Source organism: Babylonia areolata, chromosome 29 (genome assembly GCF_041734735.1).
Source record: "Babylonia areolata isolate BAREFJ2019XMU chromosome 29, ASM4173473v1, whole genome shotgun sequence".
NCBI lineage: Eukaryota > Metazoa > Mollusca > Gastropoda > Neogastropoda > Buccinidae > Babylonia > Babylonia areolata.
This window is the reverse complement of record NC_134904.1, coordinates 14,218,021-14,230,415: the sequence shown is the minus strand read 5'-3', so window position 1 is coordinate 14,230,415 and position 12,395 is coordinate 14,218,021. Positions and strand designations below refer to the sequence as shown.

Genomic DNA, 12,395 nt, shown 5'->3' with positions numbered 1-12,395 from the left:
ACTCAAGGACAAGGAGAGTGATCCTGGCTATAGGGGGATGGGGTGGGTGTGGCTAGGGAGAGGTGTGTGGCCAGGAAAGACAGCGTGAAGGAGCTCCACTTCCAGCCACTTCAACCGCCCCCCCCCGCCCCTGCCTCACCCTACCAGTTCCCCCCTCACACCTCTCACCCTCATGCTCCACCCCTTCCCCCCATCTACCCTTACCTCTCTGTCCCCACCAAAGAAGAAAAAGAATTCCCGTCCACACACACACACACACAATAACTGGCCTGGGTGTCATTGGGAACTCGATTCAAAGGTATTTATATGTAGGGGGAAGCGCTCATCTCTGCCTATAATCCATCCACCTCTGCCTTATCACATTATGACAGTTGATTCAGTATTAGAGTAACCCCCCCCCCAACCCTACCCCCTCCCCCCACCTCACCCCTGATTCCATCCCCTAAATCATTTTACAAGAGCTTCTTCATTCTGTCTTGAGCAAATGCTTATGAGTTATGGTACAATCATGGTACAACACAGAAACAAAACTCCCCACCCCCCCAATTTCTTAGTACTGCCATCAACAAAAAAATCCCAGAACATGTATAACATCATTCCATGGTCACATTCAAGTGCAGTGACGGCACAACAGAAATCAACAGTACTTTTTTTATTTTCTGAATCAGCATGTCGCTGTGATGCAATAAAGTGACAAGTGACAAGTGTTTTTTCTTTTTGTTTTACTTTATTTGTACCTCTTTTTTTTTCTCGTGTGTGTGTGTGTGTGTGTGTGTGTGTATAAGCGCACGCAAGCGTGTGTGCATGCATTCATGTGTGAGTGTGTGTGAGTGCATGCGTGGAGTGATGGCCTAGAGGTAACGTGTCTGCCTTGGAAGCGAGAGAATCTGAGCGCGCTGGTTCGAATCATGGCTCAGCCGCCGATATTTTCTCCCCTTCCACTAGACCTTGCGTGGTGGTCTGGATGCTAGTCATTCGGATGAGACAATAAACCGAGGTCCCGTGTGCTAGCATGCACTTAGCACACGTAAAAGAACCCACGGCAACAAAAGGGTTGTTCCAGGCAAAATTCTGCAGAAAAATCCACTTCGATAGGAAAAAAAACAAATAAAACTGCACACAGGAAAAAATACACAAAAAAAAGGGTAGTGCTGTAGTATAGCGACGCACTCTCCCTGGGGAGAGCAGCCCGAATTTCACACAGGGAAATCTCTTGTGATAAAAAAGAAATAAAAATACAAATACACAAATGTGAGTGTGACCTATTTCTTTCAGGTGTGAACAGATTAGTGAATGTTTTCTGTGAGCAGACACAACACAGGTGGAGGAGAAGAGGAGGCAAAGAGACAGGCAGACAGGAACCTAGAGTGAAGAAGCTGACACAAAGCAAAGGCCACAGAGGCAACGACGACTCACGTGGGTCGGTTCTGATCGTCTTTCTCCACCCCGGACTCCGACACCCCCTCCTTCTGCATCAGCATGCGTCGGAAGATGCTCACCTTCTTCTCGATCACATCCGCCGTGTGCCTGTCAACAAACATCCATCACCGTCTGATATCACACTCTTTTCAAGGCTTCAGAACACAAGACTCTGGACAAAATCAAAACAGAATCTACTGCATGCTTCAAAATAAAACCATACAAAAATCGCTCTTTCTAACTGTTTTAAGTTCCTAACAGGCCATGAATCAGACTTGCTTTGCTATGACTGAGTTGAGTGTTATTTTGTTATATATATGTTGAATGTCAAATTTTACTTCACCACACTTAATTTCTCTACGAGATAATAAAGGTATTCTGATTCCGATTCTGATTCTGAAATCACTCTGTTTACTTTTTTGTTTAACTGTGTAACAGATCATTCTGGTGACACAAAAATAGTAAGAAAATGACCGACAGTGTCAGTTTACCCTAGTTCTAATCATTATTTGTAAAGAAAAGGACAGAAGAGAAGAAGGTGACAGAATGGTTAAGATCTACCAATTCTGTGCCCGTGAGGGTCTGTATTTGATTCCCGCTCCTGCCCTTTCTCCCAAGTTTGAATGGAAAATGAAACTAAGTGTCTGGTCGTTTGGATGTGACGATAAAGCGAGGTACTGCGTGCAGCATGCTCTTGGTGCACAGAAAAAGAACCCATGGAAACAAAAGTGTTGTCCTCTGGCAAAATTCTGTAGAAGAAATCGACTCTGATGGGTACATGAATTTATGTACAACCACTAAAGGCCTGACAGCATGTTGGGTTATGCTTCTGTCAGGCATCTACCTAGCAGATGTGGTGTAGCGTATATGGATTTGTCCTGACACAATGAAGCCCCCTTGAGAAACTGAAACTGCGACTCTAAAGAACGCCACTGGTCAAATACATTGGAACGTCTTGTCCAGTACTGCCTGCGCCTACTTCCGTTTTATGACAAACAGCCGGCAACAAGTGCAGCTTCTGCTGACCTCAGGAAAGCTGCCTCTGGCACTACGACAAGTTCAAGGAGAGAATGCACCTCATACGATCTCTGGTATGTTCCATAACATGACAAGTAATAAAAGACCATTTTCAGAGGTGGCACTGAAGCCAACAACAAACACTAAGCTCACAGGCTGGGAACTGTCGCAGTACATTACTAATTTCACCTGGTCTCTGCCTGTGTGTGCATGGCTTGAAAAACCTACACATCGGACTGCCTGGGAAAACTGAACCTGACAAACATGTGGAAATATATGTATGCTTTCTTCGCTTGTCTGCTGTGCAATCAGTTTTTGACTGCATCACCGTCAGTGAAAGGGCGACTGGGCAGTCAGCTTCAGTGCAGACTGACCATGCTTCCCTCCTCCCCCTTTTTCACTTTTACAACTCCATCCCATATCCTCATTTTTCTTTTCTGGTAATACATTCCACCGATGTCATGAATGATGATGTCTGCCGACTTGTTATTGCACAACCAGTAGGTATCTATATCAACCTTCTCTTTAATTTGGATGGACAAATGGAAATTTGAAGGGACAACTAGTCCAACAAGTTGATTTTTTTTTCCTTTACCTTCTTGTCTCCAGGACTGTGGACAAGCAAATTTTACCATGGATACCCACTCACATTTACGTGTGCATGTTTGCTTATACCTAATGTCACAAACACATACAAATCACACACCAACTTATGTTATACCCAATGTCACAAACACATACAAATCACACACCAACTTATGCTATACCCAGTGTCGTAAACACATACAAATCACACACCAAATAAATCCATGAAAACAATCTCCAAAAATGTATAACACATATATGTTCATGTGTGTGTGTGCTGCACAGTGCCCTTACAAAGTGCAGGGAAACACCACCCCCTCCCCCCCCCTCCCCCCCCCCCCCTACCCCCCACGAACACACTAAACACTCCTCAACTCTAAACGCGGGAACAGGCATGACACCAAAGTTAAGTTTTCACTGTACTATAATAAGTGGAAACAAAAAGTGAGAAAGGAAGAAAAGTTTTAACCAGGTACCCCTTCCCTGAACTGATGTGTTGGTCATCCTCCACTCTCCCTCCCTCCCTCCCACCCAACCCAACCCTCCTCCCTCCCCCACCCCCAGCTCTTCCTACTACTCCTCCTCTCCCCTTCCTGAAGGCAGTTTGCTAAATGAGTGCAGAGTGAAAACACCATCTATCAGCCTTAGTTCAGGGGCCGGCAGACACAAAGCTCCAGGAAAGCAGATTGGGACAGAGCCTTCCCCCATCTGCCAGACCTGGCATGGAGCAGCCTGTCACAGGGCCTGACTATAAACCTCCACGTCGACAGTCTGCAACCAGGTCCTTTTACTTTACATGCCCTGGGAAACTGGGGATGGGGAGGGGGGAGGTCAGGGGGAGGGAGAAGGTGGGAGGGTGGGAGGTTGACTGATGATTTTTTTATGCTGGATTACACAGCGCCTATCTTCAGTCAGAGAACAAACCCTTCAGTGCTTTTCAAACATGGAGTCACTTGCAAAACAGACTGCCTACCTGACTTGAACAAACAGACATGTAGTGATGTACACAGCTTTAGTCATTTTTCATCCATTTCCTGCGTAATTCAGTCAGGCATCAGTCACATACATGCACACACATGTACAGTGGATTTCTTTTTTGAATTTTGATAATGACAGCCCTTTTTGTTGCCGCTGGTTGGTTCATGTGTACCAAGTGCATGCTGTACAAGGGCCCTTGATTTCATCTGACTAGCATCCTGACAACCACTCAATGTACAATGGAGGGGGAGGATAGTCTGCTGCATGTGGGTTTCGATGCTGCACCCTCATATTCTCTCACTTCCTAGGTAGACACTTTACCGCTAGGCCACCATTACACATGGTTCATGGTTGGTACCCAGATCGCATAGAGATCAGAAATCCAACACTGATGGTACAAGATGCCCTGGGACCTTTGCAGTGAGTGGTGTACATGACCAGAAATGGCAGTGGCTTGGCATGTGGTCAGACAGGTGACATCCTCCAGCAGGCTGGTGACAACAGTAACCCTCCCTCCCCACAGATCCCATCCCTTGAGGGCCAGTCAGTCTAAATGCCACTCCACCCCTACACCTTCCCCTTCCTTCCTGCCTTCCACATCTGCCCTGTTCCCAAACCCATCACTCCTTCCCCTAATACCAATGTACCGTTCCAAGAGATCTGTGAGGAACCAGAGTGTCTTCTGGCACGTACCTGTAGTTTCCGGAACCATAAAATAAATAAAATCAGAACAAAATGGGAACAAATTTTATTCTGACCAATAACCAACACCCCCCCCCCCCCTTCCCCAAAAAGCACTACTTCTGCTAAAAGGATTACAACTATCAACCGCACCTTGACGGGTGTCTTTTCAACCAGTTCAAATCAAGAAGAGAAAGTGAAAAAGATATTGCAGAAGGAAACCATATGATTTGGAAAACATGTACAATTAACAAGGGGAAAGACAAAATTTGACTGAAAAAATCTGAATACACTTCCAACACAAGCTGTATGAAGTGTTTACTGAAAACATAGCAAGTGGGAAGCACACACTGTACACACACAAATAAAGAAAAAAAAATGTCCCTGATGCTGGCAAGTTACATGTCATGGATTACTGGGCACAGGATTTATCAAACATGGCAACAGTCGCGCAAGGGAAGGCATAAGAACGTAAGCAAAGAAACATCCCCCGTCAGACCAGGATGGGTGACCGTCTCGCATGTCTCCTTTGCCTTTCTGGCTAATTCCTTCCTTGCATGACTGGCGGAACGACTGCCATTGATTTTCACTGCTCCGCCATCCAAAAACACCATAAAGGCGAGGAGAGAAACAGCAATCAGCCAAATGTCATGTGGAATGAGCTACGGCCAATCCTGGCCAATCACATGGAATTCCAGTTGAAAGGCGTCTTCTCCATCGTTAGCAGTTCACTTGGGTGAGGGTTGGTGTAAGCAGCTTAAAAGCCACAATCAACCCCATCCATCTCCTCCTGTTTCCCCCCAACCTCCGCTGGGGACAGGAGATGGATACTTGGGCCATGGCGCATGTAGCACAGGCAGAATCATTCATCCACAAAGTTTATCACACCATGAAGCTGTCAATCATTACAGGTAATAGGCTCTCAGTGATCCCCCACTCACCCTCCCTACCACCCATCATTTCTCCCTTGATAATTCTACTGGATTTATTTTTGTTGTTGTTCCTTGAATATGTGTATTTGAAAACAATTATATAGGGGTCGGAGGGTGAGTTTAAATAAAAATGTATGTCTGACAACAGCATCTCAATACTGATTTTGAGTATAACACTGTGGCCTCAACAATCACTGGTGACTATGACACTGTGCCACAACATTTATTGGTGACTACTGATACTGGTGACCAGATGAGTAGATCACTGTTGCCACAACTATCACTGGTGACAATAAACTGTAGCCACAACAATCACTTGTGACAATGGGACAATGGCTACACCAAACTAACATATACAGACAACAGACAGAAAAATCCTATATATTAGTTATTACCTTGTGTGCAGAGTGTGCAAACATTACAGCACACTGACGGATTGCACCTCCAATAAGGTGTGTTCACTGACACAAAGACCCAAGCTGTCCATGACAACAGAACCACTCTCTTTGCCACCAGAGGTCACAAAGACAGACAGATATCGAAACAAAAACAGATATGGGGGGACAAAATGGAAAAAACGAACAGAAATCTTTGCAGCTATCAGACCAATAACAATCTCTCTCTTTTCCTCATCATCTTGTCCCTCACACTATTCATGTACTTGTGTCAGAAGTAAACACACAAGCATAAATACACTTGCATTCACACGCGCGCACACACACACACACACACACACACACACACACAGAGCATGCGCCGTAACTCCCCCTCCCACCCCTGACCCCCCCAAAAAAGTTTGGTTGTGTTTGTCTCGCTTTTCCAGTACATCCATTGTCCTAAAAACACAAAGGGAGGAACGGAAGAAGAAAGAGAAAACAGAACAAGGCGACAAAATAACAGCAGGCAGGAAAAAGCAACTGTGGGATTCGCCGCCGACTGGTGGTTGCCATAAAAACAAAAGCCCCCCTCACCCCCCCGCTGTCTTCTGCACGCCCATTCAATCAGCAACCGACCTAATTCAATTCCCTACCCCTTTCTTGCGGTCTGGCCAGGCGGCCTCTCGCCAGCCTCCTGATGGCGGGCTGCCGAGAGTGGCAGGAGGACAAGTTCCAGTCCACCAAGACACAATCAGCGCGGCCACCGCCACACATGTACCCTTACATCATTCAATCAAGCAGACCCAGCAACAACCTATTATTCTCTCCCCTCCCCCCACCCCACCCCCCCAACACCCCTTGACCCCCTCCTACTCGTTCCTTCCCAAGGGAACTGATGTTTTTGTGCATGTCAGCCCAAAGGATATTTCTGTGGAATCCATCAGTTAAAAAAGAAAAAAAAAGTCTGTGACACGCCCACTTCCTGTGGCAAGAACTCCCTACCAAAACAGCATGGGAGCACTGACTTCTCACAGAGGGACAAGAGGTGGTGACACATCACTTTGTTTTCTCTTCTTCTTTTTCTTTAAAGCATTCCACATGGAACTTTTTTTTGTTCTTCTCTTTCTTCTCATCCTTTAATTTGTTTAAAGCATTTCAAGAGAAAACAACATTCTTCTACTTTTTTCCCTCTCTTTTTTTTCTGGGTCTTTTTAAGCACTTCATGAGGAATAACATTTTTTGTTTCTCTAGATATTCATAAAAATCTATTCATTTATTCATTCTTTTTGAAGGAGCAAAATCTAACATTCATTTATTGGTCCTTTCTTTGTAGTCAATAACATTTCCACTTGGAACTGGAACATAGTCTTTTTTTCTGCTGCTTCTTATCCCTCAAAACATTTCACATAGAACAACATTATTTTTCACTTTCTGTTTACTTCATATGGAACAACATCCCCCCCCCCCCCCACCCAAACCCCCTCCTATCCTCTGTACCATTTCAATGGCACCACCCCATACTATTCATCCCAACTTCCTCACACATCGCCACATCCACAACTCTGTGGTCTTTGTAAGTACCTGCAGTCCTTTGGGAGCTATTGCTGTTACCATGCTGTAAAGAGGACAGAGGTAAGCAGAGGAAACCCTGCACTGAGGAGGCCATGCATTGCTGTGGAGTCATTTCAGCATTCAGAATGTTTGGCCTGCTCTGATCCAACATATGCAGGACACCACATCCCACTACTGCCAAAAAACTGATGCCAGCATTTGCCTGGAGTAAGACTGCCACCAGTCATGCCTCCAATGACATTTCACAATGAATCTATCCATATTAACCCTTTCGCTGCCAGGGAAATAAGATTTAAGTGAAATCTATTTGCCAGGGTTTTTTCCCAAAAAACGGGTATAAATTTTCAAAAAATTCTGTGCTCTTTGTTATTGGAGAAAGACCCATAAAAGTATATATTTTCTGAAAGGTAAATGAATAAAGAATACAAAACACATGCTGTTTTCCCATTTTATATATTTTTAGTGACATGCTGTTGTTTTGAAATCAGTGTTTTGTTTTTTGTCACATTTTCAACTTGTTCATTACAAACATTAGTCAGGTAATTTGCACAAAAACATCATATTTTCTGGACAAATGGATATCTGCAAACACAAAATCATACTAGAACAACCACAATATATATATATATATTTTTTTTTAAGAGATAGATACACAATACATTGTGACTTCTCCAAGTGATACGATGGATGTGAGGCCACGCCCCCTCAGTCTGCACCCCCTTCCTCCTCACCCCTCTCACACGGTCACTTGATTCAGTTGTCATCAGACCGCGTTGGCTGCGTGCCAAGAATATCGCTCTGCTGCTAATTCGGTCATCTGTCGTCTGCTAACATCTGTACAGCCGGTATCACTCACTGACAGTCGCATCTTGGCCACTCTCTTGATTACTCCCTTTATTTTCTATCAGATCGTCCTATAAATGTTCATCACTATCTTCTTCGAATTTACGCTTCAATTCCTTCTGAGCATCAGCTAAAGAAAGAAATCTTGGTTGATTTAGTTCGTCACGATCGCATGTCTTGAGCACGGCGTCAGTCCGACATTTTGTTGAGCGAGCGAGGAGAGAAGTCAGGCAAACACTTGGACAGTGACCCAACCAAAACGTTCAAATAAAGGACTGCTTCATGACGTAGATGGGGTTTCTAGCTATGAATAGAATCTAGAGAGATTCCCCAGGCTAAAGCTACCACTATTTTTGCCAATGAAGTGAATGCAAACCAGGGAAAAGTCAGAATATTTCGATGACGAGTTATCTCGTCATGCAGGCAGCGAAGCATACATGCTTGCCATGACGAGTTATCTCGTCATGCAGGCAGTCTAGGGGTTAATGACTGTGACAGGAACTCACTATAAGCATGGAAAATGGAGTGGAAACTGAAGCTGGGATCACCATGACATCAAAGCACAGAGGGCCGCAAAATTAGGTACATTCTGTTTTTCTACATGGATGATGAATGATTATGAGGCTGATGACAATGCTGCTATGAAGATCTATTTAGGTTTGGGACAACCTGATAGCTGTTGTATTTGCTTCTAACCTAATCTGTTGTTTTCATACTTGATTCCGGTGTCAACCAAGCCCAACAGTAAGCTGCAGTGTTTGAAAATTTGAGCTACACTAAAAAGGTTAACATAAAGGTCTCATGGCTTTTACAGCCATAGGGGCGGTGAATTTGATTTCACTGGGTCTAAGGCCCGGCAAAGAAAGGCAGGGCCCAATTCTTTCCTTCCTCTCCTTTGAAGTTCAACCTTCCCTGAACAAAGTCAGGTACCCATTCACACCTGGATGGGGTGAGGAAAATTGGAGCCAACTGCCTTTCCTGAGAACACAATGGCGAAACAGAACCTAAAACTCCCATCATTGGTGAACAATTGATTAAAAGTCCAACACCTCACTGATTCTGCCACAGCACCCCAATATCACATTACAGGTGTCAATGACCAACAACAAAAAACACACGAGAAAAATTTATTCACTGGCGTCAAAAAACAACAAAAACATATGACATAATACATCTTTTTCTGGGGTCAGTAACCAATGATAAAAACATGGCACACAGAACATTGCTTTCCTGATGTCAGTGAAATGAATTAATACATGAACATAGGACACAGAACTTCACTTCACTGGTGTCAGCACCAACAAACACCTGAGACCAAGTACACTGACAATACACTATACAGACCTGATGTGTAACTAGTGTTGTACGGGAAACAACAGTGGAGGAAATAAAAAATGGAACAGGGAGGGGATCTGAGTGGATTTCTTCTACAGAATTTTGCCAGGGGACAACACTTTATACTGCCAAAGGTTCTTTTTCAGTGTGCCACGTATGTGCTGCAAACAGGACCTTGGTTTATCATATTCAATCCATCCAAATGACTAGATCTATGTGCACTTTCCTTTTCCAGTCAAACTTGGGAGACAGGGTAAGACATGGAATTGAACCCAGATCCTCACCAACACAGTCACTGTATTGGCAGAAAAACATCTGAACCATTCTTAATTTTATGATTCTGCCACCTTCCTCCCATGCACATGGAGAGAGTGGGAAAAAGTGGTGATGTAGCACAGGGAAACACTCCCTAGAGATGACACAGTCATGCTATATCTATTCCATATAAAGGTTGGGAGGGACTGTGTGTGTTCCCCCCACCCTCCACTTATTTTTAATTTTATCATTTTTTTAATACTCTCATACGGGATCAACAGTATACAAGTAATGTTCCTTTTGTTCATTGCGTTTCAATATCAAATTATAGTTTATAGTATACTGTATGGCATATCATTTCAGTCACAAAAGATTTCTCTGAGTGCTATTTGGGCCACACTTCACGGGTGAATGATAAGAAGGGTGGGGGAGGCCCAGATGGAGAGGGGGGTCATGTTTCTGTAAGCATGTACATGCACATTTTTTCGTATATGTATGTATTTTCAAGTACATGTATAAATGTACATTTTCATAAAAAAAGTACATTTTCCATAGAATTTCACAACTGGCAATTCTCTTGCCGTCAAAGGTTCTTTTATGTGCACTAAAGTGCAAGCTGTCTCATCCAAAAGACTAGCACCCAGATCATCAACCATCACATATGGTCTGTTGAGGAAAGAGTAAAAGAAATCCTGGTGCTCATAGGTAAAGTTCAATTCAGTTCAGTTCAGCTCAGCTCAGTTACTCAAGGAGGCGTCAGTGCATTCGGACAAATCCACATGCTAGACCACATCTGCTAAGCAGATGACTGACCAGTTGCATAACCCAACATGCTTAGTTTGGCCTTGCGGGAAAAAAAGTGCATTAACAAATAAATGGATCTATTATATCTTTAAAATAAATCAATGAATAAATAAACAAACACATAAATAAACAAATAAAAGAATAGATGAATAACTAAATAAACAAATCAACGAATTAAAGAAAGTAAGCAGATAGAGAAATAAGATAAAATGTATGTGGAAAAAAGTTACATTGAATTTAATAATAAATAAGCAAATAAATAAGCAAATAAATCACTAAATATTAAAAAAAAACATACAGACACACACGCACACACATACATGCACAACAGATATGCAACAAACATGCAGTTTCACAAATAAAAGCATTAACGAAAGTTCACAGGCCCAACACTACACATAACATTAACAGCACACGAGACCCAACACATAACACACACACACCATCTCCCACATCACCCCACCCAACCCCTCTCCCACCACGCATATTCCTATGCATTGCAGCTTCCATGGCACACACACACACATGCCCATGCCCACCCCTCCCCCTCCCCATACATGTACACACACCCATGTTCCAATATTCCATAGCTCCCACACCACCCGCAATACAGACATGCATACACACATCCCACCCTCTACATACACACACACACACACGCACACATCGTAGCCCCCACCATACACACACACACACACACACACACATGTACACACACTCATACACATATGCAAATACACACACAGAGTTCTCCTGACACATGTGTAAACTTGCACACACGAGCGTGCGTGCGCACACACGTGCATGCGCACACACACACACACTTGCTGCCACTGATTTGCCGCAAGAGGGGTAGGAAAAGATCTCTGATGTCTGGCGTGTTGCTCATCCTAATGTATTTAGAAAAGCCCAGAGAAACTCTGTTCTGTTTTGAAGGAATTTGCGCTGTGTTGGTTTGGAAATGATGCCAATATTCCTTTGATTTGCAAAGAATTGTGCTCTACCTTTCATGCTGGACTTATGGCCGCTCCCTCTCTCTACCTTTCTTTCTGTGAGGCAATTCCTGATGTAATGGCCTTTTACCAGGTTTCTGAGGTACTCTTACTTTTCTAAGGATTTCTGATTTTCCTAGATGTAGACTGCTTGTTGCTGTGTTGCCAGCATGCCTGTCCGCTCGCTGATTTCCCTCAACACCAGCATGCCCATAGGGAAAAAAAAACAAAACAAGGATCATTTCCTAGTCAGGTTCTTTGTTAACTGTTACAGGCAGACAGGTGGTCTTTGAAGGTTTACTGACCCTTTTTCCTCCATCAGACAGACAGTAGCAGTTCAGACAGAGCCAGGCTTTGAAGGTTTACTCAATAACTGACTCCTCTTCCTCTATCAGACAGACAGAAGGAAGTTGTTCAGACAGCCAGCTGGTCTTCTAGGGTTTACTGACCCCTTTTCAGACAGCCGGTTTTCTGAAGATTTATTGATCAATTTTCCTCCATCAGACAGACAAACAGGAGAAGAAGTTGAGAGAGACAGCTGGTCTTTGAAGGTTTACTGACCCCTTTTCCTCCATCAGACAGAGAGAGACTGAGAGAGAGAGAGA

General features: G+C 43.8%; 1 protein-coding gene across 3 annotated transcripts in view; it reads right to left on the bottom strand.

Moving 5' to 3' along the window:
- The window catches only part of LOC143274749 (uncharacterized), an 86,770-nt gene that overhangs the window by 69,581 nt on the left and 4,794 nt on the right, over positions 1–12,395 (bottom strand). For all 3 annotated transcript variants that reach the window (XM_076578663.1, XM_076578664.1, XM_076578665.1), the window contains exon 3: positions 1,417–1,527. In XM_076578663.1, coding sequence (XP_076434778.1) covers positions 1,417–1,527 — 111 coding nt within the window. The remainder of the gene's footprint in view (positions 1–1,416; positions 1,528–12,395) is intronic.